This window comes from Dromiciops gliroides, chromosome 1 (genome assembly GCF_019393635.1).
Source record: "Dromiciops gliroides isolate mDroGli1 chromosome 1, mDroGli1.pri, whole genome shotgun sequence".
In the NCBI taxonomy this organism is placed as follows: domain Eukaryota; kingdom Metazoa; phylum Chordata; class Mammalia; order Microbiotheria; family Microbiotheriidae; genus Dromiciops; species Dromiciops gliroides.
The window spans coordinates 19,164,200-19,188,193 of NC_057861.1; the positions used below are offsets into that span (position 1 = coordinate 19,164,200).

Below are 23,994 nucleotides of genomic sequence, written 5' to 3' on the forward strand. Positions count from 1 at the left end.
TGAGAAGTTTGGTCACATCACTAATATTCTATCTGGTAAAATACCTCTTGTCTGGAGAGGAAGCAGGATGGCAGGGAGAGGAGGCTGCTGCTCTCGAGGCAGTGAGACCAAGGTTTGAATCACGCCGGCCAGATCACTTAGCTTCTCTTTAGTCTCAGTTTCCCCCTTTATAAAGTAAGGCTTAGTGATGTTTGTGCCGCCTCCCTCCCCAGATCTCATCAGCAATCATGCATGTAAAGTATTTTGACACTTTAAAATCTGTTTGCTTTTATCACTATGCTAGTGGTGGGACAAGAATGAAGTTGTGGTACAGATTAGCCAAAAATCTTTATTGAGATTCATTGTGATTTTATTTGCCTTGGCATAGTTTTGAATAATAAAATTAATTTGTATTTTTTGACTGTATATAAACTGAAAGAAGAACTTTCTGTCAAAGTATAACAGATAACAGGTAAATTAGATTGTGGTTGACATGCTTTCCTACACAGATAATTATGAGATGGCCATTCATTTAAAAAACTATATATTTATTTTGTTAGATATTTCTGAGTTGTACATGTAACAATTTAAAAAATATTCATTTATAATAATTTTGAGTTCCATATTCACTTCTTCCTTCTTGCCCCTTCCCCACTTCCTATGAAGGCAAGTAATTGCTTATACATATGAAGTCATGAAGAACATTTCCCTATCAGCCATGTTGCAAAAGAAAACAGAGATCAAGAAGAATAAAGTAAAAAAAGAAATCCTTCAATCTGTATTTAAAGTTCATCAGTTCTCTCTCTGGAAGGTGGATAGTATCTTTCACAATGAGTCCTTTAGAATTGTCTTGGATCATTGTCTTGATCAGACTAGCTACATCTTTCATAGTTGATTGTCCTTATAGTATCACTGTTACTGTGTATTGTAAGATTTAAAATTGGATACTAGAGCATTAATCTTCCCTCTTTAACCTTTCCCTTAATTTATCTCCCAGACTAATAAATGGAAGAAGCCTCTGGTCTCTAGTTAGAGCTTTTATTGTTTGGTAGTTACAAGGTGATGTTGATTAGAGGGATAGGAAAGTAGAAATACAAAACAAATAGTCTTAAGTCTAAGCTTAGTCTATATTCCATATAAAACTCACCAAAAACCCAAGGCCACCTTTGAGGAGAGCCGCGTCAGGCACGTGTTGCTAACGGCGAGCCGGGCCGAGTCGAACTCCAGTCAGCCTCTGTGTGTGCAGCGCAGTCATTGGACCAGGAAAGCAGGCAAAAGAGAGCCCATTTCTGTTCTCTCCTTGCCTTTTAAGCTTCACTCTGCATCAGTTCATTTAAGTGTTCCTAGGTTTTTCTGAAACCATTCCCCTCATTGTTTCTTATAGCACAATAGTATTCCATCACAATCACGTACCCCAGCTTGTTCAGCCATTCCCCTATTGATGACCATCCCTTTGATTTCTAATTCTTTGCCAACCCAAAAAGATCTGTGATAAATATTTTTGTACAAATATGTCCGTTTCCATTTTCTTTGATCTCTTAGGGATAGAGGTCTAATACTGGTGTTGCTAGGTCAGAAGGGTGTGCACTTTTATAGTCCTTTGGGTATAGTTCCAAATTGTTCTCTAGAATAGTTGGACTGGTTTACAATTCCACCAAAAGTACATTGGTCATACTAATTTTTAAAAATTGTTTTGTTAGGTGCACTCCAAACTTCCTATTGGGACCCCTGATTACATGGCGCCAGAAGTCCTGACAGTGATGAATGGAGATGGAAAGGGCTTCCATGGGCCTGAATGTGACTGGTGGTCATTGGGAGTCATTGCTTATGAAATGGTTTATGGAAGATCACCTTTTACTGAGGGAACCACAGCAAAAACCTTTAATAATATTATGAATTTCCAGGTAAAGAATTATTGCCAGAACATTTTTGCATTTTACCTGGGAAAAAAGAAAAGTAGTTAACAGTTAATTAGAAAGCCTTTTGAATGCTTGATACATGCAAGAAGATATCCATCCTTTCAGAAGGCACAATGCTCTGATACATCAAGAGTTTTGCTAAAGCTATTCTTAAATCATTCTTGTGAAAATGTCCTCCCCATGTAATTATTAGTGTTGAGTTTTTCTTCTTCTTTTTTTTTTCCTTTATTAATTTGGTGATGTGAAGAGGCCATTCATTTTGGGAAGGACAACTTTTGGTCCTGTAAAGGCCAAATTTATTATGGGGAGAGTTAATTGGGCAGCTCGCCATAATATTAAGGTTCAGAAAATAATGAGAAACCTCCAGATCCAAAGTTTCCTCCCTTCCAAACTGCCTTTTTTAGTTATTTCTCTCAGACTAATAAGAAAGGAGATTAAACAGCCTCTTTTCTACAAACAAACCAGGTTTTATTAAAGGGAACAAAATTTACGACAAAGGTGAAGTTAATAAAGCCAGGGACAAGGGAATAGGGGAAGAGAAAATGAATATGTCACTCAGGGCTGGCCAGGTATGACCTCCATCCAATCATCCCCAAGTAGGTACTTAGTCAGTTTCTCATTCTCACCTAATTCAAACAATACTAAGTCAATCAGGTGGGGCCCCTGGGCTCTGCCAAATTCCATTATTTTTATCACAGTCCTTTATGAAATGAATGGTGCAAAGCTTCTTTTTCTTTCAAAAAGCCTGGATGAATGAAAGGTACTAACTTAGTTTAGGGTCAGGTAGAATCATCATTACTAATACTTTTTTCCCCTTCAAAAACAGAGGTTCCTGAAGTTCCCAGATAGCCCCAAAATCAGCAGTGAATTTCTCGATCTGATTCAGAGTCTGCTGTGTGGACCGAAAGAAAGGCTGAATTATGAGGGTCTCTGTTGCCATCCATTTTTCTCCAAAATTGATTGGAATAACCTTCGTAACTGTAAGTAGAACTACTTTTATTAAATTTCAGAATCAGGCATTACTAAACATCAATGAAGTGAGATATTCTGAACTTGTTTTGGCTGTGAGAATCTGGCATAAATTATATAGATAAGTGGTTTGCTTTTTTAAGAATGTAGAAAAGGGTAATATCATAGCTGTCACTGGGGGGAAATGACATTAAAAATGTTTGCAAAAGATGGGGCCAGTCAACTGGACTTCAGTCCACCTGTCACTTTAGAATCATACAGTGATAGAGTTGGAAGGTGCTGTGTCTCATGTGTGTGTGTGTGTGTGTGTGTGTGTGTGTGTGTGTGTGTGTGTGTGTGTGTGTGTGTGTGTGTTCTTCTGTTTGACAGACTTGATCTCTGATAAAATACAGAAGATGGTATTTGTTCATTTATTCTTCACATGCTGCAAAAAACAAACACAAAAACTGAAGAGTCATTCACAGACCTTTGCCACTGGAAGGACCCTTAGACATCATCTAAGCCAAGCTCTTCATTTTACAGAGAAAGAATCTAAGATCCAGAAAGGGGCCTTGACTCGCCTGTGGTCACTGTTGCTAGCTAGTGATATAATGAGCACTAGAAAGAACTTTGTTCTCATTATTCCCAGGTTTCTACAAAGAGAACTCCTTGAACCATGCAGAATCCATAGGAGATAGAAATGGTGGGCATTCAACAATTTTATAATGACAGTTTCTGAAACCTGATATGTTATTTCAGACACCTGCCTAATTGAAGATGATTATGATCACTTGCTTCTAGATTCTTGTGATAAGATATTATTTCAGAACTTTGGCCACTGGATTAATTTTCCCCTATTGTAAATAAATAATCTGTGACAAAATGGATAGCATTTCTCTCTAACCAGGTAAGGTAAGCCTGTTATCATTGCATGTTTGTTAAGCTCAACATAGGAAATCAAAGTTGTGATTGCTTCTGAATAGAGCAGCATTTAAGTGAAACATCTGAATAGTAGCTTTTGTGAGGTCATGAGCTTCTTTCACTCACAATTCAGCAGGGAAGCAAAGACCTGATGGTTTCTGTTTGCAAGCCACTTGGATGATGTAACTTCGCATTCAGATATTTCCATCTGCAACATTTTCATAAATTATCCTTCACAAAATGATATAAATCATATGCTTGCTGTATAGTTGATTTTTTTGCTTTCCTGTTAAAAGCCTGGATCAAATGGCCAAGTTATCCTGGAAGCATTCATTTCGCTCTTGTATTGTTGAGCATCATTTGCTAATCTTCTAGAAACAATCAGCATACTAACTGCTTATTCAATTAAATTATTTTCACTTAAGTCATTCAGTGTACAGAAATCATTTATCTGAATAACTTCAGTAGTCTGTATTATTTTTTCTATTATTGTCAGCTAGTAAGCGTCTGAGGCCAGATTTGAACTCATGTCTCCCTGACTCCACACCAAGCAATGTACCACTTAGCTTCCATCAGATGACCTCTAAAATCCTTTGCAAATCTTGATTCTATAACATTACAGCTATGCAAAAAGGATAAATTTTTAAAAATAGAAGTGATACTAAAAGAAGAGAATACTAGAATCCCTAAGTGACAGAGAGCCTAGGACTGACTTCTCAAATGCTGATTCTTATCAAATATGGCTAGGAAATTATATTAAGTCCTCTAAGACAGGTGTCAAACACCTAGCCAGTGGCAACACTCCTGGGCAGGCCAGAACTAGATTAAAATATAATTGGAAGGGGCGGCTAGGTGGCGCAGTGGATAAAGCACCGGCCCTGGATTCAGGAGTTCCTGAGTTCAAATCCGGCCTCAGACACTTGACACTTACTGGCTGTGTGACCCTGGGCAAGTCACTTAACCCCCATTGCCCTGCAAAAAAACCCAAACAAATAAACAAACAAAAAATATATATATAATTGGGAAATAGCAAAATAGGTAAAAATATTGTAACACATAGATGTATTTTAAAACTAAGTCAATATGCATTGTCAAGGATCCTTACTATATGGTTTGGTGGCTCCATGTTTAGTTACTTTGAAAATAGTATTATATAGACCAGCCATCAGATTATATAAATGGTTCCCTGACATTCTTTTATGATTCTTTCAATAAGCAATGAGCTAGAATGATTTTTCATTCAGTTATTTATCTATTTGAAAATGGATCTAACTTGACTCATATTTTTGCTGAGCTTATAGTGTCTTGTTTAATGATGATATGAAGCTGTCTCCCACTGACAGGACACCTTGCTCCTTAGTTTGCTCGTATTGAATTAATTGTCTATACCTGTATAATACGTAAATATAGCTGTCAACCCTTTCACTTACTCCCTTGCCTCAGTCCCATGAAGTCCAGTGTCCCATATCTCAGATTGGCAGTTTTGTTGACCTTGATGATGAAGAAGCTTTTCATCAAACTTGCATAACTTTTCTTCAGTGCCATTAGCCATTCCATATTTTAAACCAAGAACCTCCAAAATCTTTCTGACTCACTTCTGCCTTTGCATTAGCTGCTCAATGTGGCCACTTTTTTGCATATTTCCTTTTCGACCTTTTCTATATCACTCCTGCCTTAGCATTGAAGTTTGTTATTTCTTGCCCGAACTGTTAAACCTTCTTCTCACCACATTTTCAGGAGTAATACTTTCCAGTCTATCCTTGCCAGCCCAGCCAAAATGACTTGGTCTTTCTGTGGCTTTGGTCATCCTCTTCCATTTCATTAAAACTCAGTAATGACTTCCTGTTCTTTTATTATTATTTTTTGTTTGCTACATTTTGTTTTGACACAACAAATACTTCCTAACAAACATCCTAACAAAGCCCCATATGAAACAATTTTCTCCCTTCTCCCCTCAAAAGTTTCAGTTCTTAAAAGAAAGGATGTTTCCTTTAACTTTGACAAAATGGTATTGCCAATGACTGTTGTATTTGACCAGAGTTTTGTTGTCTCTCCATTTAGATTTTATTTACAATGCTATCCTTGTGTATTATTTTGTTTTTCTTCTGCTTCTTTTATTCACTAGTACTTCATGCAAGCCATATATTTCCCTGAATTCTTCATATTCATCATTCTTTATGGCACATTTTGGTCAGCCATTCCTCGGTTGTTGAGTACATATTTTGTTTCTAGCTTTTTTTCCTCCACGAATAATGCTGTTAGGAATGTCTTTGTATATATGAGCTTTGCTTTTTGTTGGTTACCTTCTCGGAATATGTTTCCTAATAGAAGACTCCCTGGATCTAGGGCTAGTAAGAATTTAGCATTTTTCTTCAGTAATTGATTCCAAGTTGTTTTCTAGAAAGGTTGGACAAATGCATTGCTTCATCTATTACTCCACAGTTGCTTCCATAATTAGCTTCCTTTCCATGATGAACTCCCCCGCAGTGGCTTCACTCTCTTGATTGGCGCCTGCCTGTCTTGGAACACTTTCAGGAAAGCTCCTAGTCATGCTCTCAGGGAACTTTCTCCTTAGCATCTCTGGTGGCTTTATTTTTGTGCAGTGATAGCTCAATCAAAAAAAAAATTCTCTTATGTGAGAACTGAGAAAGCATGAGGTGACCTTTCTGAGATTAGAAGTTCAGATTGGCATCTGGAAGTTACCTCTATTCATAGACCACCTTTAGGTCATGTCAATCAATGGACATTAATGTGACCAGCCAATTAGCTTGGAGCTGTGTATGGGGACCTCCCCGCTTCCTATTCCACAGAGCACTTTCAGGGGAACTGGCTGGAACTCTCTCTCTCTCTCTCTCTCTCTCTCTCTCTCTCTCTCTCTCTCTCTGACTTGGGAAGCATGAGCTGCTAGGTGGAGGCAGGTTTTCTCTCTCTCTCCCATGTAGATCAGGGTTAGGGCTTTTCCATTCTTTCAGAGACATGTGAGCTCGCTCTCTCTCTCTCTCTCTCTCTCTCTCTCTCTCTCTCTCTCTCTCAACTTCTAATATACTTTAATAAATGCTTAAAAGCCTAAACTGTTGCTGAATTTATAAGTAAACCTTAGCTAGTTCTCCCCCAACACTGGCAGGGGGGGCAGGTAAGGACACACACATTAGATTTTACTCATCACAGTTTGGCGAGCCACAAAGCAGAGTGCTGAACCCCTTAACCTATGGACATTTTCCCGTTTTCCTTTTCCCCATTGCATACACTGTTTATAATGTCCACTTGCTAAAGGGGAGTGCCCCCTTTACCTTTTGTCAATGAGTCATTCAATTTCTTTTCTCTCTTTTCATTCCCTTTACTTTGTCAGTCATAAGTATCTGTAATGTTATTGCTTCATATAAGGAAACAATGTTTCTTCATGAAGCACAGGGGGCAGTGTGAGAATCCAGAAGGCATGAGGTGACCTTTCTGAGATTTCGAAGGTCAGATTGGTGTCCAGAAGTTACCTCTATTCATAGACCACCTTTAGATCATGTGGATCAGTAGACTTGAATGCGACCAGCCAATTAGCTTGGAGCTGTGTATGGGGACCGCCCCGCTTCCTATTCCACAGAGCACTTCCAGGGGAACTGGCTGGAACTCTCTCTCTGACTTGAGAAGTGTGAGCTGCTAGGTAGAGGCAAGTGTTTTCTTTCTCTCTTGTGTAGATCTGGGTTAGGGCTTTTCCATTCTTTCAGAGACATGCTCTCTCTTTCTCTCTTTATCAACTTCTAATATACTTTAATAAATGCTTAAAAACCTAAACTGTTGGGGGCAGCTAGATGGCACAGTGGATGGAGCACCAGCTCTGGATTCAGGAGGACCTGAGTTCGGGTCCGGCCTCAGACACTTAACACTTGCTGGCTGTGTGACCCTGGGCAAGTCACTTAACCCCCAATTGCCTCACTAAAAAAACCAAGAAACAAAAACAAAACAACAACAACAAAAAAACCCTAAACTGTTGCTGAATTTATAAGTATACCTTAGTTAGTTCTCCCCCCAGACTGTGGGAGGGGGCAGGTAAGGACACACACATTAGATTTTACTCATCACACTTACTGATTTTTGAATACCTTTCCATGTTGTCGATAGTTTGTATATTTTTGGCCAACTCCATTGGCTGCTCTTCTACTGGGGAATAATTATTAATTTGTCACATTTTTATCAGAGCTATTTCTTGCAAAGATATTTTTTCCTTAGTTCATTAATTTTTTTATTCTATTTGCATGGGTTTTATAATGTACGAAAACTTTTAAATTTTATACAATTGAGATAATTGTTTTGCCATTTCCGATGTCTTCTATTCTTTTATCTAGTTATGAATTTCCCCTAATTATGAATGATACATATTTTATCATTTTTTATAATGTTTATCCACTTAGAATTATTTTGTGGAATAAGGTAAAAGATGCAATCTAAAACTACTTTACAGCAAACTGTTTTTTGGTGGTTGTTGAATAAAGAGTCTCTTCTCCAGTAGTTTGTGTTCTTGGGCTTTTTGAACATTCTTTGCTATGGCTTTCTATTCTTTAGATCAAATACACGTTTATCTTTTACTGGTATATCTGATATTATTTCGGTTTCCTTATTACTTCCTACTCCCTTTCTTCTCCTTTATTCATTTTAGGTATAACTCTTTGTCATTTCTTTGGTCTCCCATGTCTCAATCCAGCTTCTGAGACTTCACTAATATAGTGTCCTAGGAATGGAATATGCTTATTACTCTAGACTTCTCAGTCTTCTCTTCCCTTTATCATATGAAGCACTGCTGAAATTCTGTCATCTTCAAGAAGGCTTCTAACAGTGGTCACAATAATTTACTGTATCTTCTAAACATGAAACCTCTATGGCCACTTTCTCTGGTTTTTATCCCAGTTATGTATCTTCATTGCCTATACTTAAAACTGTGCTTTCCTGTGGCCTGTGTATGATATACCTTTCTTTTTGTTCATGTAGAAGTTTAACTTTTTATTCTGGCTTAATGTCATAAATGGGACCATATCAGTGGCTTAAATTTTAACCAATATGATGTCAGCAGCTGGTTCTTGTATTTCTTTTGTTTAGCACTTTGCCCAGCTTACCATTAATCACTTAAATATTTTTTGTTGGTGGTAAAAATCTTGGTAGCCAGAAGTACATTTTAGCAGGTGAAATTGAAAATGTTTGATTTACTATTTACTGAATGCTCACTGTGTCTCTGGCATAGTTCTGAATAGAGATTCATTATCATCATCAAACAATATTTATTTCTGTTCTCTTATGTGTATGGCACTATAATAACAGATACTCACTTACTTTACTCACTGTCTGCAAACTTTGGGATGAGTAAAAGTTCTAGGATTTACATGGGATAAATTAGGCATGTTGTTGTGGTTGTTGTTTCTTATAAGACTTAATACTATACTAATAATAGACTTATAAGACTTAATACTATGCTTTACAGGTAAATCAGCCCCTTTGGTGGGATGTATTAATTCTTCTTCACTTAAGTACCGTTTTGTACTGATCATGGAGTGGTCAGATGCAACACTGAAATGCCTAATTAGCCCAAAGAAATAATTCCATTCATAGCCCAAAAATTAATGACTGGGATGCCAGAAATAGTGGGGTGACTAGCTCAGATGAAGTCATTGAAAATCAAGTGAGGGAACATTGAGCAAATCCAATTTCTTTTCCATCTTGATTTTTGTTTGTATTTCTTCTTTTAAAAATCTTTTATTGACTGTCAGAATAACAAAAAATTTATAGAAAAGAAATTAGCTATAGCTCTTAAAATAACTCTGTTTCCATCATTCTATTCTGACATACATCTTAGAAATGCAAAAATATTTAGAAAGTTCCTGAGTTTAGTCTCTGCCTTCAAGCTTAAACTGTACTTCAGTTCATGTGCCTAGAGGAACTCCCCGCAGTGGCTTCACTCTCTTGATTGGTGCCTGCCTCCCTTGGAACACTTTCAGGAAAGCTCTTAGCCATGTTCTCAGGGAACTTCCTCCATAGCCCTTCTGCCACCCAGTCAGCTCCTCCAACTCTTCAGTTCTATAACTATGGACCATAATTAATCAACTCTGCCTTGGGATGGGGTAGACCAGTCTACTGCTCCCTGGTCTTACAGTTTTGATGGTCATGACTGTATTATCTTTGTGTCATTTTACCCTTTGGAATGTAAGTTCCTTGAGGGAAGGACCTATCTTTGGCATTAGACTGCTTACCAAACTCAAGGTCTACAGAGCCCTTGTGTCTCAATGTTGTCTGCCTGTGAAACCTGGACAATCTATGAGCACCATGCCAGGAAAGCGAATCACTTCCATTTTAATTGCCTTAGGAAGATTGGGAAGATCACCTGGCAAGGCAAGGTCCTTTCTCCAGCTGAACTTCATAGAGCTTTCAGACTCTATAGCAGAGAGTTCAACTCTGAAGGACTGGCCACATTATGTGTTTGCCTGAAAGACTATTTTACAGAGAACTCACACAAGGCAAGTGCTTACAAGGAAGTCAGAAGAGGCAATACAAGGACACTCTCCAAGTCTCTCTGAAGAACTTTGGAATTGATTGGGAGGGGCAGCTAGGTGGTGCAGTGGATAGAGCACCAGTTCTGGAGTCAGGAGGACCTGAGTTCAAATCTGGCCTCAGACACTTAACAATTACTAGCTGTGGGACCCTAGGCAAGTCACTTAACCCCAGTTGCCTCACAACTACAAAAAAAAAAAGGGATAGGAATTGATTGGGAGACATAGGACACACTGACAAAGGAGTGCCTAGTATGGTGTGCCTGCATCAAAGAAAGTGCTGTGCTCTATGAGAGACGCAAATCTAGAGACATCTTCACTCCAAATGTTCATGTGGACTATTTGTGCCTGGCCTATGATAGAGCCTCTGAGCACGTATTGGTCTGGTCAGCCACAGTCGGATACACGTTACCTTGACCCCAACATAGTGATGTCATTTTGGTCTTTGAGAACGAAGGACAAACTACAACAACAATCTTGGCTTTTGTATTGACGTTCACTACATTGTAGCAGAGCATTTGGCAGATGTTATAAAGACCTTATAAATGCTTTTTCATTCATTTAGTATATCAAACAGATGTCTGATGTAAAACAACAACAACAAAGAAAAACAGAAAAAAAGAATTTCACTTTGCCCTTGTTTTTATGAATGCCAGCTTTAGCGTCAGGCAATTCTCCTATATGCCTATCATAAGCCTCTTGTGTTTTCAGATCATTTCTTCTTGTTTGTCTTCAATAAACATGATGAAAACTCATAAGAAGATATCAGTCATCCATTAACTCTCTTTTTCATACTAATTCAAACTAAAAAAACCCCAACTTTTTATTTAATTAAATAAAATAGAAATTAAGAATCTGTATGTGCGTGGCACTGTTAAAAACTTTTACTTTACTTTGTATTTTTACCTTATTTATTTTGTCAAGTCATCTTAAAATGTGTCATCCCAAATTAGATTCAATTTTGTAATAAGAATTTCCATCTGATCAGGAGAAGAATTACTTTTGGACATCATATGTATTAACATTTTATTAGATATAGATTTTTTTGTCTTTATTTTAAAATAGTATTTTATTTTATTTTTTCCAATTACATGTAAAAATAGTTTCAAAATTCCTTTTTGTAAGATTTTGAGTTCTACATTTTTCTCCCTCTCTCTCCTCGTCCTCCCCCTCCCCAAGACAGCCAGCAATCTGATAGAGCTTATACAGTACAATCATGTTGAACCCATCTCCACATTAGTCATGTTGTGAGAGAAGAATCAGAACAAAGAGAGAAAAACAACAACAGAAGTGGAAATCACCTAGCATATAGATTTTGGACAATAGTATGTGATTATTTTGCAGATTGCAGACTACAATATGTGACTGCCAAGCCTCTGTCAGTGATATTCGAGAGGGCATGGAAGGAGATGGAGTCAAGATGGAGGAGTGAGAGGAAGTAGTTTAGCCTAGGTCCCTATGAAACTTTCCCCACAATGATCTAGGAAATGGGACCAGACTGAATTCTGATTGGGAAAGCCAGGAAGAAGGCACAGTGAGTCATTTTTCCAGCCTAGGGTAGCTTAGGGATGCGGTCTGGCCAGAAGCGAGTGGGTGGCAGGAGCATCTTAGCTGAAGAGGGCCTGAGATAAAGCACCAGGGTGGGAGTGAGCGACACCTGGCAGTTAGCTAGCTGGGCTGCCCAGTGCCTGGGTCGAGCCCACAGATCCAGGGTGGAAAGGAACAGTCACAAGCATCGTCTCTAGCTCTGTACTGAGCAAGGAACAAGCTGTAGAAGTGCCGCTGAATGGCTCGAATGCCCGGAGCAGGGCTCTTTAGCCCAGCATAGAAACCTGCATTGGAATAACTGGGGCTGGGGTTCCAGACCATGGAGAGCAGGAAGTTCAGCTACTGTGAACCACAGAGCTTCTCAGGGGTGTGAGAGTTGGAATAACGCCCCCTGCCGGGAGGAACCTTTTGTGAGCTCTGGCCTGAAGACAAGTCGTGTGGCCTTGGCGTCAGGAAGTGATGTTTGCTTGTGGGTACTGTTGATCAAAGCTACAAGCCAATTAGCTTGGAGCTCTGTGTGTGTGGACGGCCCTGTTTCCGTTTTTGCGGGAGGCTTCTGGGACAAGGAAGGGGAGAGGGGCTGTCTCTTTCACCCAGGACCTCGGTTTGAATGGAGCTGAGATGCTGGCTCCCTGAGATAGATAGATGAAGGAATCTTGGGCTTCATTCTCTCTCCTCTCTAAATTCTTATGCTCCTTAATAAATACTTAAAAGTCTAAACTTTTGCTAAAGCTTATAATTTATGGTGACCACTCATTAGATTTTTAGACAGTCTAGCTAGAATTTTAGCTCCATACAGATAGCAACTCTACAGAGGGCAAGCCTACAGACCCAAACCTGGGTCAGGAATTTGCAGAGCTTAGACAAGAAAGAAGGTGAACAGCACTTCCATCTGAGAGCACACCACTTTAGGATCATTCAAAGCTTACAGACCCCCAGACTGACCTTGAAAACAGACTAAGGATAGAGGACAGAGGCTCAGGTCAGATCTCTGCCCCGCCCCCCCCCCCCAGAAGTATGTGCGGAGTCTAGTACTAACGGAAAGTCCAAAGTCAAGATGTGAGAAGAATGAGCAAACAAAAAAGTCCTTTGGCAACAGGCAGTCTTACGGCACAATCACAGACAAGAATGACTTGGAAACTTCTACAAGCAAAACTTCAAAGAAAAATGCACATTGAACAGAAGCCAAACATAAATTCCTAGAAGAGTTAAAAAATTGAATGAAGGTGGTAGAAGAAAAAGTAGGAAAAGAAGTGAGAGCTAGGGAAGAAAGATATGAAAGGGGGAGTAAAAGCTTTGAAAATGAGGATCAAAACCTTACTAAGGAAATAACTCTGAAAATTAGAAGTGGCCAGACTCTATGAGACATCAAGAAATAACATGACAAAGTTAAAAGTCTGGAAAAAATAGAAGCTATGAAATGTCTCATAGGACAAGCAACTGATCTGGAAAACAGATCAGGGAGAGATTATTTAAGAATCATTGGAATAACTGAGACATGAGCAAAAACGAGCCTAGATATTATATTTCATTAAATCATAAAACTGCCCAAATATCTTAGAACCAGATAACAGAGTAGAAGTTGAAAGAATCCACCAGGGTTCTCCTGAGAAAATCCCAAAATGAAAACTCCCAAGAATATTAAAGGAAAAGCCCAGAGCTCCCAGATCAAGGAGAAAATACCGTAAACAGAAAGAAAGAATTCAAGTACAAAGAAGCCACAATCAGGATCACACAAGATTTAGTAGCCACTACTCCAAAGGAGTGGAGACCTGAGAATATGATATTACAAAAGACAAAGGATCTAGGCGCACTGGAATAGCCTACTCAGCAGAACAGTATAGTCCTACGGGGGGACAATGGACATTGAACAAAATAGAAGACTTCCAACCATTCCTCATGAAAAGACATAGAAAACACGGGTGTCAAGAAAACTATCAAAAGCCAAACATGAATGAGTAGTCATATGGGACTAAATAAAATCAAACTGTTTACATTCCGGGGCAGCTAGGTGGCTCAGTGGATAAAGGAGGACCTGAGTTCAAGTCCAGCCTCAGACACTTGACACTTACTAGCTGTGTGACCCTGGGCAAGTCACTTAACCCTCATTGCCCCACAAAAATTAGAAAAAAAACTTTTTACATTCTTATATGGGGAGATGATACATGTAGTCCTTTAGAATTCTGTTATCATCAGGGTTCACAGTCCTTCATCAAACAATATTGCTGTCTCTGTGCACAATGTTCTCTTGGTTCTACTCACTTCACTATATATCAGTCCATACAAGTCTTTCCAGGCCTTTCCGAAATCATCCTGCTTGTCATTTCTTAGAGCACAATAATGGATCAAAGATTTAAAGCTGGAGAGGACCTTAGAGTCTATCAAGTCTAACCCTCTCATAAGTGATCTGCCCATGGTTACACACGTAAGTGTCCGGGTAGCAGTCAAACTCGGGTCTTTGCTAACACAGTGGATGATGGAATGAGGAAGCAAACAGATCCTGACAGGTACAGCATTAGGCTGAATCTAATCAGATGAAATTCATTAGGGATAAATGTGATGTATGTTACTTGGGTTCAAAAAAGTTCACCTTACCAGACCGTGTTGTGCAGAGGCAGCCTTAGAAAGCCACCGTTTTGAAAACAAACAAAAAACAAAACTGGCTTTTTTTTTTTTTAACGGGCTACAAGCTTAATATGAGTCAGCAGTGTGATACAGCAGCCAGAACAGAGACTGGTATCCTGGACTGCATTAAGAGGGGCTTCCAGGGATACAGAGCTTGATAGTCCCCGCACTGTATTTGGAATGTTATTTTCAACTGTGGGCACCATGGTTTAAGATGCACGTTGATAAGCTAGGGAACATACAGAGGATACATAAAATTCTCTCTCCTCTACCCCCACCAAAACCAACATAGGTAAAATTCAAAGCAAAAAAGGTAACTGGAAAACATTTTTGTTTTAAATTTCCCCCAAGATATTGAGATATAAGGAATGGATTCAAATTTATAAGAGTAAGAGCCATTTCCCAATTTGTAATTAGTCAGAGGAAAGATATGAATATGCAATTTTCAAAGGAGAGATCCAGGTTATCAACAGCCATGTGAAAAAAAGAATGCTTTAAATCACTAATAGTCTGAGAAATACAAAATACACTAACAGGTTTCGTCTCACACCCAGATAGACAAAAATGATAAATGTTGGAGAGCAGGAAAATAGGCGCACTAATGTACTATTGGTGGACCACTGGATCTTTTCATACATTCTGGAAAGCAGTTTAGAACTATGCCCCAAAGGTTACCCCTTGACCAAATGATAACCACCTTTGGCCTACGTCAACAGAGAGATCAAAGAAAGGAGAACAGGACATATGTTATTGTGACAATTAGAAATATGAGAGACATATCAGGGTATCTGGGTAATTTAATCATTTTTATTAATATGGCCAGTGGGTTATTAATAAAATGAGGTGTATGGCCATCTCTCTCGGATCCAAGACCTAGTGATGGTAGGGTACAGGCCTTATACACCCTTCAAACTGGAAAAGGTCCATCACACAGCAATAATACCTAATTGGTTAGCATCATTCAAATCCAATTGGTTGACATGATTGGAGGTGGGTTATATTAACCTGACTCAAGTTAAGATGACATCAGGGGAAAATATAGAGGCCCCACCCCCCACCCCAAGCTGATAGGAGCACAATGATTCCCACAGGCCAAATCTCATCAGTAAAATCCTTTAGCTTATCTAGACAAAAGAATCTGTCTACCCAAGACTCCTTTTGTGAGCTTAGCTTGGGCTTGGTGAAATCTGTCAAGGAGATGTTGTCTTTGAGTTCAGGAAAGAGAGGGCTAAGAAAGAAGGGGAGATCTCTGGGTCCCCCAAGATATCTATTATTAACAATTATTGCTCCCAATATACAAATTATATAAATTAATAATTCTCATAATACACAAAAATATTTATAGCTTCTCTTTTTGAGGCAGCTAGGTGGCTCTGTAGATATAGCATTGGACTGGAGGTAGGAAGACCTGAGTTCAAATATGACCTCAGGCATTTACTAGATGTATGACTGAGCAAGTCACTTAACCACTGCTTCAGTTTCTTCACTTGTAAAATTGGAATGATAACAGCACCATTTACCTATCAGAGTTGTTGTAAGGGTCAAATGAAGTGATATTTGTAAAGTGCTTAGCAAAGTGCCAGGCACACAGTAGGCACTTAAAAAATACTTGTTTCCTTCCTTCCCTTCCTTTTGTGATGACAAAAAACTGGAAACTAAGTGAATGTCTCTCAATTGAAGAACTGCTGAACATATTATGGGATATGAATATAATGGAATGCTGTGTACAGTTAGAAATGATGAAAGGGACAGTTTCAGAAGAACCTGGGAAGAATTGTATGAACTGATACCGAATGGACTGAGAAGAACCAGGACAATTTATACAATAACATTTTTGGGGGGGTGAGGCAATTGGGGTTAAGTGACTTGCCCAGGGTCACACAGCTAGTAAGTGTCAAGTGTCTGAGTCCGGATTTGAACTCAGGTCCTCCTGAATCTAGGGCTGGTGCTCTATCCACTGCGCCACCTAGCTGCTCCCTATACAATAACATTTTAAAGACAGATAATTGTACAGGATTTAAGACTTCTGAACAGTGCAGTGAACAGGGGTGATTCCAGAAGACCAATGATAAAGCATGTTACCCAGTGCTTACTGTTGTTGTTTGTCCTTTGTTCTCAAAGAGGACTGTGACATCAGGAGGTGATGTCAATGAATTGGGTTTAAGTGAGGAAGAGCAGTGCAAAGTCACCAGCCTCACTCTCTCCTTCAGAGCTGTTTGGGTCCAGTGACAAGATAGACTGGGGATGGCCCTGGATGTTTGAGGCAATTGGGGTTAAGTGACTTGCCCAGGGTTATACAGCTAGTAAGTGTCAAGTGTCAGGTCCTCCTGACTTCAGGGCCAGTGCTCTATCTACTGGGCCACCTAGCTGCCCCTTCCAATGCTTAGCAAGTTACTTGGCACATGGTAGTTATGAAATAATTGCTGGTTGACTTGATTTGACTTGACTGTTCACCTTCTGCCAGAGAAGTGATAGACTTAAAATGAAGATGAGACATAAATTTTGGGGTTTTTGCATGTGGTCAGTGCAGGATTTTTTTTTAAATGCATATTTGTTATAAATTTCCTCCCTCCTGTTTGCCTCTCTCTCCTTTCCCTTCTTTCTCCCAATTGGGAGGTGGAATTAGAAAGGAGAGAAAATAAATGTTAACTGGAAAAAGCAAAACAATTTAAGAGTTAAAAAAAAAATTAGTCAATGACATTAAGAAAACTTTCCAGAGGCTGGTAAAGGACCTTGAGCCATGATAGGTGAGCATCAGCTGGAGCAACTGCAAACACTGAGCCAGAAGTAGGGGCATGTGAGAGCCATCCTGAAGGAGTGGAGGTGTTGATGAGGGGAAAGCAGGATTAGATGTGCCTCATGTAGCCCCAGGAAGCAGTCCCAGATTCAGTGGGGAGAAGGTGCCACAAAGGCCAGTTCAGGTTTGATGTCAGGAAAAGCTTCCCGACCATTAGAGCAGATCCAAAAGTAGAAGCGGCTTTCCTGGAGAGATGGTGGGTTCCCCCCCTCTGGGGAGAGATCTTCATGCAGAGGCCGGATGACTAAGTGCTTTGGGTTCTGTTATCTTGAGGGTTCCTTTGATGTATGATTTGGATTGGGTGGCCACCGAGGTCTCTTCTGACTCTCAACTTCTGTGATTCTCTGGATGCCGAATCATTTCTGGCTCCTCGGCTCATGACTCACTGTGGTCCATAGATCTTCCTTTTGTACCTTGTTCCTACTGTGTCTGCCTTGTCCTTCTCTAAGCATTTCTCAGGCAGGTCTGTTGCTCATTTCCTTTCATAATGAGAAGATCTTGCAGTGTGTTATTTGGTATCTTTTATTTTCTCTTGTTCTTACCTTGAAGATTTACTGAGCCATTAAATTGATGTTGACTACATAAGCTATCTTATAGTACTAGAGTTTTTAGAGGGGATATTTATTTTTTCAGTAATGAATTTCTAACCTATGATTTTACTGAAGGCAAATCCTACCCTAGGTTAAGACTCTCCACTCAGAAGTGGGATTCTTTTGATCTCTGGAAGAGAACAGCTTAAATTGGCAAGAGAATATATAACTTGGTGGGAATGGTATAATTAATACAAATAGCTAGTTGTTTATGTCTATAGGTTTGTTTTACATCATATAAAGCATAGGGACTATTTTTTAAAGCTGCTACCACCCTGTGGGTGTTTAATAATGATATCGACTTGTCTCAGGAAATCTCTTCCTGTTGCCGACTTGCATATTTTTATCTTCTTTTACCCTTTTAGTTTTTATTTCCTTCTACTTTTACAGTACGTTTGGGAGAACCATTTAAAGTCAGGTTGGATTTTTGCTTTGGAAATTATGTTACCGTATGTATAGGCTAAGGAACAGGACAGACAATATAAGAATTTTCCTTTCCAACTTGGTAATTTAAAAAAAAAAAGTACTTCATGTCACTAAAAGCAAGTGAATTTTTACACACTAAAGTGAAGATTTAAATTCTCTTGGAGGTGTTAAACAATCTTCTGGTGTTGCACATTTTATATTTTTCATCCTTCTCCTTATTTTCAAAATACATTTGAAGATATGTGAATGCTCTTTTGACTTTCTTTGGAGAAATGAGCCCTCTAAATTGGCTTTTTTTTCCCTTCCGATCTCCCCTTACCCCTTTCCCTCCCACCTTCTAGGAAGCATTCTCCTTGGAGACACACTGATGAAATCGGAGCGTTGTTGCAATTTGGGGATTTTTGTCCAGGCAGATTTTTGTCTGGGAGCAGAAACAGACTGCTGCTGTTCCTCTCTGACGGTAGCTTAAACACAGATTTGTCATCCTAGAGAGGAAGGAGTTAAAAAAGTCTGGGCTGTGAAAGGCTTTGGCAACCAGAGGGAGCTAGCAAGCCCCAGCAGTGACTCATTCTGCTTGTGTCAGTCAGAGAAGCATCAGCATCTGTCATGGATGCAGGCAGGTAGGGTTAAGCCCAGAGCATGCACAGAGTGAGGAGCAGGAAGCCTGCAGTGCAGGGGCTGTGCTGTCTGTTCCCGGGGCCTCCGCTCTCTCCAGCCCTTTAGCTCCAGGAGCTCCAGGCCGGATCCATGGTAACAGCTCGAGCACACTGCACTCCGTGAGTGCGGCTTGGAGCCGTCAGCTGGATGCTGGCTCCTGATGCAAGAGGGTCGGCCTCCTTGAGCAAGGAAGCTCGGCACGTTTGCCAGAAGTGGAGGAGATATAGCACTTCCCTGAGAGGGCACATGATATAAGGAGGTAGGAATGGTACTGCAGGTTCCGTTTATTCTTTTCATGCATGTAGCCACATCCTCAGGGAGCAGGGGTGCTGCACATCACTGAAGGAACTTCATTCATCTCGTTCATTAAACGGCAGTGAATTGGGGAGGGGGGAGAAACGATAAGCTGCAAATAAACAAATATTTCAGACGGTCCCCAGTTCATGTATTTGTGTAATTAGGAGCCAGACTGCAGTGGTGTCCCATGAAGAGTTGCAAATCCTTAAGGACCAGAGAGTAAATCTTCCTCCCTCTTTCTTTCTATGACAGTCACCTAGTGAGATTTAGTGGTTGCAGCTCTTTAAGTCTTGTAGAAAAAGACCGGTTTTCAGTGGCAATAAAACCTGGTCATTTGGACATGTCAGAAATTGGTTTGGATGATCTCTTATGCCTGTGGCAGTACCAGATAGGAGACATCACAGTGGGTGCCCTGAGAGAAATATTCCAGAAAGATTCAGAACAAGTGGCTTGCTTCTTCAGTGAGTTCAGAGGTGCCTGTGCCTTGTGGCTTTCGTGAGACCGTTACCTGGCTTGGAAGAGAATCCCACCTAACTAGCATGGAAGACGGTCTGCAGAGTGGTAGCCATGTTGGCAAAGAAGAGGTTAATCTCTTGTTGCTGTAATCCTGTTGGAGAGCAGCAGCTCCGCCGCGCTTGTGTGAGTGAGATTAAAGGCAGGAGCTGCAGTGCCGGGGCAGGCACGGAAGGAGCAGGACCCTTTACTGGGAAAGAGTGTGATTGCAGGAGACTGATATTTTTTTTCCTTTTTGTTTTTCACCAGCTCCTCCCCCCTTCGTTCCCACCCTCCAGTCGGATGATGACACCTCTAATTTTGATGAACCAGAGAGGAATTCGCGGGCTTTACCTTTTCCGGGCCAGTTGAACCCTGGAGGTTTCTCTGGTGAAAATTTGCCTTTTGTGGGGTTTTCATTCAGCAAAGCACTGGGGATCCTTGGTAGAGCAGAGTAAGTGGAAATTACCATTCATGGGAACTATGTTGATAGAAAAAATCAGGTTTGAGGGACAGCAAGTCGAGTGGGGGAGTCTGTTAACTAGCATGTCGTCTGCATGAAGGGGATGGCTGGATTTCTTATGTCTCTTTGCCTCGGGGGTTTGCATGTTTAATATTTTTATGTGATTGTCTTTAAGGAGGTCGGTGCCTATTCCCCACATTAATATTGTGACATTGTGATTTGATTACTCCGAGTTAGTTTCTAGACTCTGCTTTTCATAAGGGAAGAGCTGGCATGGGTCTTTTACTAGCAGTGAGTGCAGAACCCCGACAGGAGAAGCACTGAAAGGAGCAGAGATCTCCTTCTCCATGGGGGCTGGGGTGTGTGTGGGGGGGGGCTGCCTTTGGTATACCCAAGAGTCCTCAGCACTTAGCATCATTGAGCCCACTTGTTACTGTGAGAGAGATCAGGAGGGTGAGGACCACTAAACCTGAGATGTGAGTGGTCTGATCAGAGCTCCAAGGACATGAACCCCACCATTCTCGAGGTCACTGACCCAGGAAGTGAGCTTCCCCCAGCAGGCAATCTTCTGTGAGCTCTGACAGAAACCTGCAGAAGGGGAGAGTCACCAAAAGGAAAATATGAATGGGGGGAGATCATAGATTCACAGACAATTTGGCTTCATTGCATTTCAGGGGGAGAACCAAGGCGAGAAAATGGAAGTAGAGCTGTCGTGGTATAAACCCCTTGACCTGGTAGGTCCTTAGCTCTTGCTGGAAGAGCTAATGAGAAATGCATTAGTGCAGTGCCAGCATCAGAGGATTGATCAGAAATGCAGTAGCTTTAGCTGGCTTGGTAGCTGAACATAACAGTCCATTTCATTTGTGATATACGGACATCCTGCTTTTAGAACTAGCAGTTAGTTCTCAGCAAGGATTTACATTGATAGTTTTAATGTTACTACCTAGACTTCCTGGGTCTCTCACTCTTTGGCTATTAGGATATCATTTGGTAATTAGTTGTTGCCCAATTGTGAACAAAATTTGGTTTTCTCCAGGCACTACTTATTCCTCTCTTTGCTCAGTATTAAGAATGTAAGTAGCCTGCATATTAATCAGAAGGGTTTGGGGGATTGTTTCTAAATGGTTTCTCCTTATGGCTGCTATTTTGATGGTGTTCCTGAAAAGATTTGAGACTGATGTAAAAATTAGGCATCAGACATGAAAGTAATGGTCAAAAATGGTGATTGGAATGGAAAAAAAAAAGGTGTTTTTATCATTGAATTCTTGGTTTAAAATTTGTGTTGAAAAATGGACATTCTGACTTTGCCAGCTATGTTGATTCTGGACAGTTTCTGTAAAGCTAGAATGTAGGAAGCTGTTGACTGTGTAGTAGGTCTGGATTGAAATGTACTGAGAGCTATGTGCAAGCTCTGTACTAGAACTGAAGAGGAGGACAGAGCAAAGGCAAAATGGCAAGAGATGTATGATGTGTGGGGTGGTGAAGCCTCAGGATGTATTCGCTGAGGATGACAGGTCAGTATTTATGCTTTGAAAGAGCTGTGTTTAGAATTGGTATGAGGTGGTATCGCTCAGAATTCAAGTCAGAAGAATATTGTTTGGTATTCTAGAACATCAGGGAAGATACAGTTCAATGTAATTTCAAGGTAGATTGGCAGAATTGTGTGAAATTTTAAGTGTGATAATTGACCTGAGGCAGCATGTGATCAAATGCTTATTTTTAGGGAAGAATGCCCTTTCCCTCCTTATTATGAGGTTTTGCAAAATCTAGTTGGAACCTCCATAGAGTAGCTTATACTCAAACCAAGGAACCCTTGAAGGGATCATTGATAGAGAAGGGTACCAGACAGAAAGAAATGGATGTTGTTTCAGTGTTAGGAAAGACTTAGACACTTAAGAAATACTTGTTTTGATTTGGTGATGCTCCTTTCTTGGATGGCTTTTACTGGATATGGTATTTGATGGTACATTCTTTAATCTCATGGTAGTTAGAAGTATATATAGCTTTCTTGAGCATGAAATAATGTGCCTCTGCAGATGCCCTAAGAAGAACAAATTCTATTTAGTTTCTCGTTTTTTAATATCTGTAATTCTTAACTGCAAGGTGGAATTGCAGTATTTTTTTTCTTTATGTGTCTCTTAATAAGAAAAAAAATACAATTTTGTTGAGAATGTTTGAAATAGGACAGCTGTATTACATGTAGAATCCCCCTAATATTACACTGGAGCCTCCCTCTAGTGTGTTCTGTAGGGTCCTTGTCACAGGACCCTCTTTTGGTGTAAACCATCTTCTAAGTTGTCCTTGTCTGAAAGAGGCCAAATAGGGAAGACTGTTACAATGAGATTCCAGCCTAGTACATTGGCTAAGTTATTTAATAGCTAACAGTATTTTGAAAAACAGTTAAGAAATTCACATCTGAAGAGTTAGTTTACTTTTTGGAAAAGGATTTCCTTCTTTTTTATCACCAGCACCCCTGTCTTTTATCTTTCTTGAGCTTTCTTCTCCCCTCTCCTGTTTTCAGCATCACAGGTTTTTATTTACAAGAATTGATTACCTTTGTTGTTACTCATTTCTTCACACCACTGAGGAAATTACACATGCTTCTCTGATGTACTGGTTAAATTGATCCCAGGATTTATTAATAGTTAATTGAATGAAATATTCTGAGATGATGCTGAATGAATAATAAACTTTCATGGAGAATTTTGTCTTAAGATTGAATGGTTTTAATATTTTATTTCATTTGTCTTGAAATATAACATAACAGTGATGCTGGAATATATACTCAATCAATCTCTTTCCAAGCAATTGAGAGTTTATATCTCCATATTTGAATCTGTCACTTTTTTTCCCTCTGTTTAGGCTTTTGCGTATAAAAAGCAATAATAACAATAGCTGATGTTAATATAATACTTTACATTGTTGTACTTGTTTCTTACAGTAACCCTGTGAGATAGGAACAAACATTCTATTCCCATTTTACAGATGGGGAAACTGAGGTTCATAGAGCTTGTCATTTTGCTGGTATTTGTTAAGCACTAAGTGCCAGACACTGTGCTAAGCACAATATAAAGCTACAAATAAAGGCAGAAGCATAGTCCCTGCCCTCAGGAAGTTCACATTCTCCTGGAGGAGACAACACATAGATAACTAGGTACACATAAGATATAGACAATGTAAACATGGACAATAATTTCAGAGGGATGATTCTTGCTCATGGCCACATAGCTAGAAAAGGTCAGAGGTGGGAGTTCTTGACTCTATCTGGAATAGAGAAAAAGTCCCTGAAGCTCGAATTAGGATGGATAACAAGTGATGGGGAGAAATGTCACAAGATCAGAAATGGTGCCGTTTTGCTTAGGGAGAGACACATGGAGCAGAACCTAGAAAGGAGACCTTGAGCTAAGTCTTGAAGGAAACAAAGGATTCCCAAGGGCTGGGGGAGAGGTGGGGGGGATTCCAGATATGGGGGATAGCCTGTGCAAAGGTGTCAGAAGAGAAAGAGAATCTAGTATGGGGGAGCAACAAGAGGAAGGCCCCTTGGGTCGGACTGAAGAGAGCATGAAGTGACTATCGGAGAATAGCTTTGGAAAGGTTCTTTGGGGCTGGGTTGTAAAGGGGTCTGTATGCCACATATTCGATTCTAGGCTTAATTGGGAGCTACTGGAGTTTACTGAGTTGGGGCGTGGCACAGTCAGGCCTGTGTTTTAGGAGAACACTGTGCCAGCTGTGTGGCAGATGGGTACAGAAGGAAGAGACTTCAAGCAGGGACACAAATTAAGAGGCCGTTGAGCAGCCCAGGCAA

General features: G+C 40.0%; 1 protein-coding gene across 2 annotated transcripts in view; it reads left to right on the forward strand.

Moving 5' to 3' along the window:
• Positions 1-23,994, forward strand: part of CIT (citron rho-interacting serine/threonine kinase) — a 175,190-nt gene that overhangs the window by 38,910 nt on the left and 112,286 nt on the right. For both annotated transcript variants that reach the window (XM_043962653.1, XM_043962656.1), the window contains exons 8-10: positions 1,680-1,883; positions 2,725-2,878; positions 19,997-20,180. In XM_043962653.1, coding sequence (XP_043818588.1) covers positions 1,680-1,883; positions 2,725-2,878; positions 19,997-20,180 — 542 coding nt within the window. The remainder of the gene's footprint in view (positions 1-1,679; positions 1,884-2,724; positions 2,879-19,996; positions 20,181-23,994) is intronic.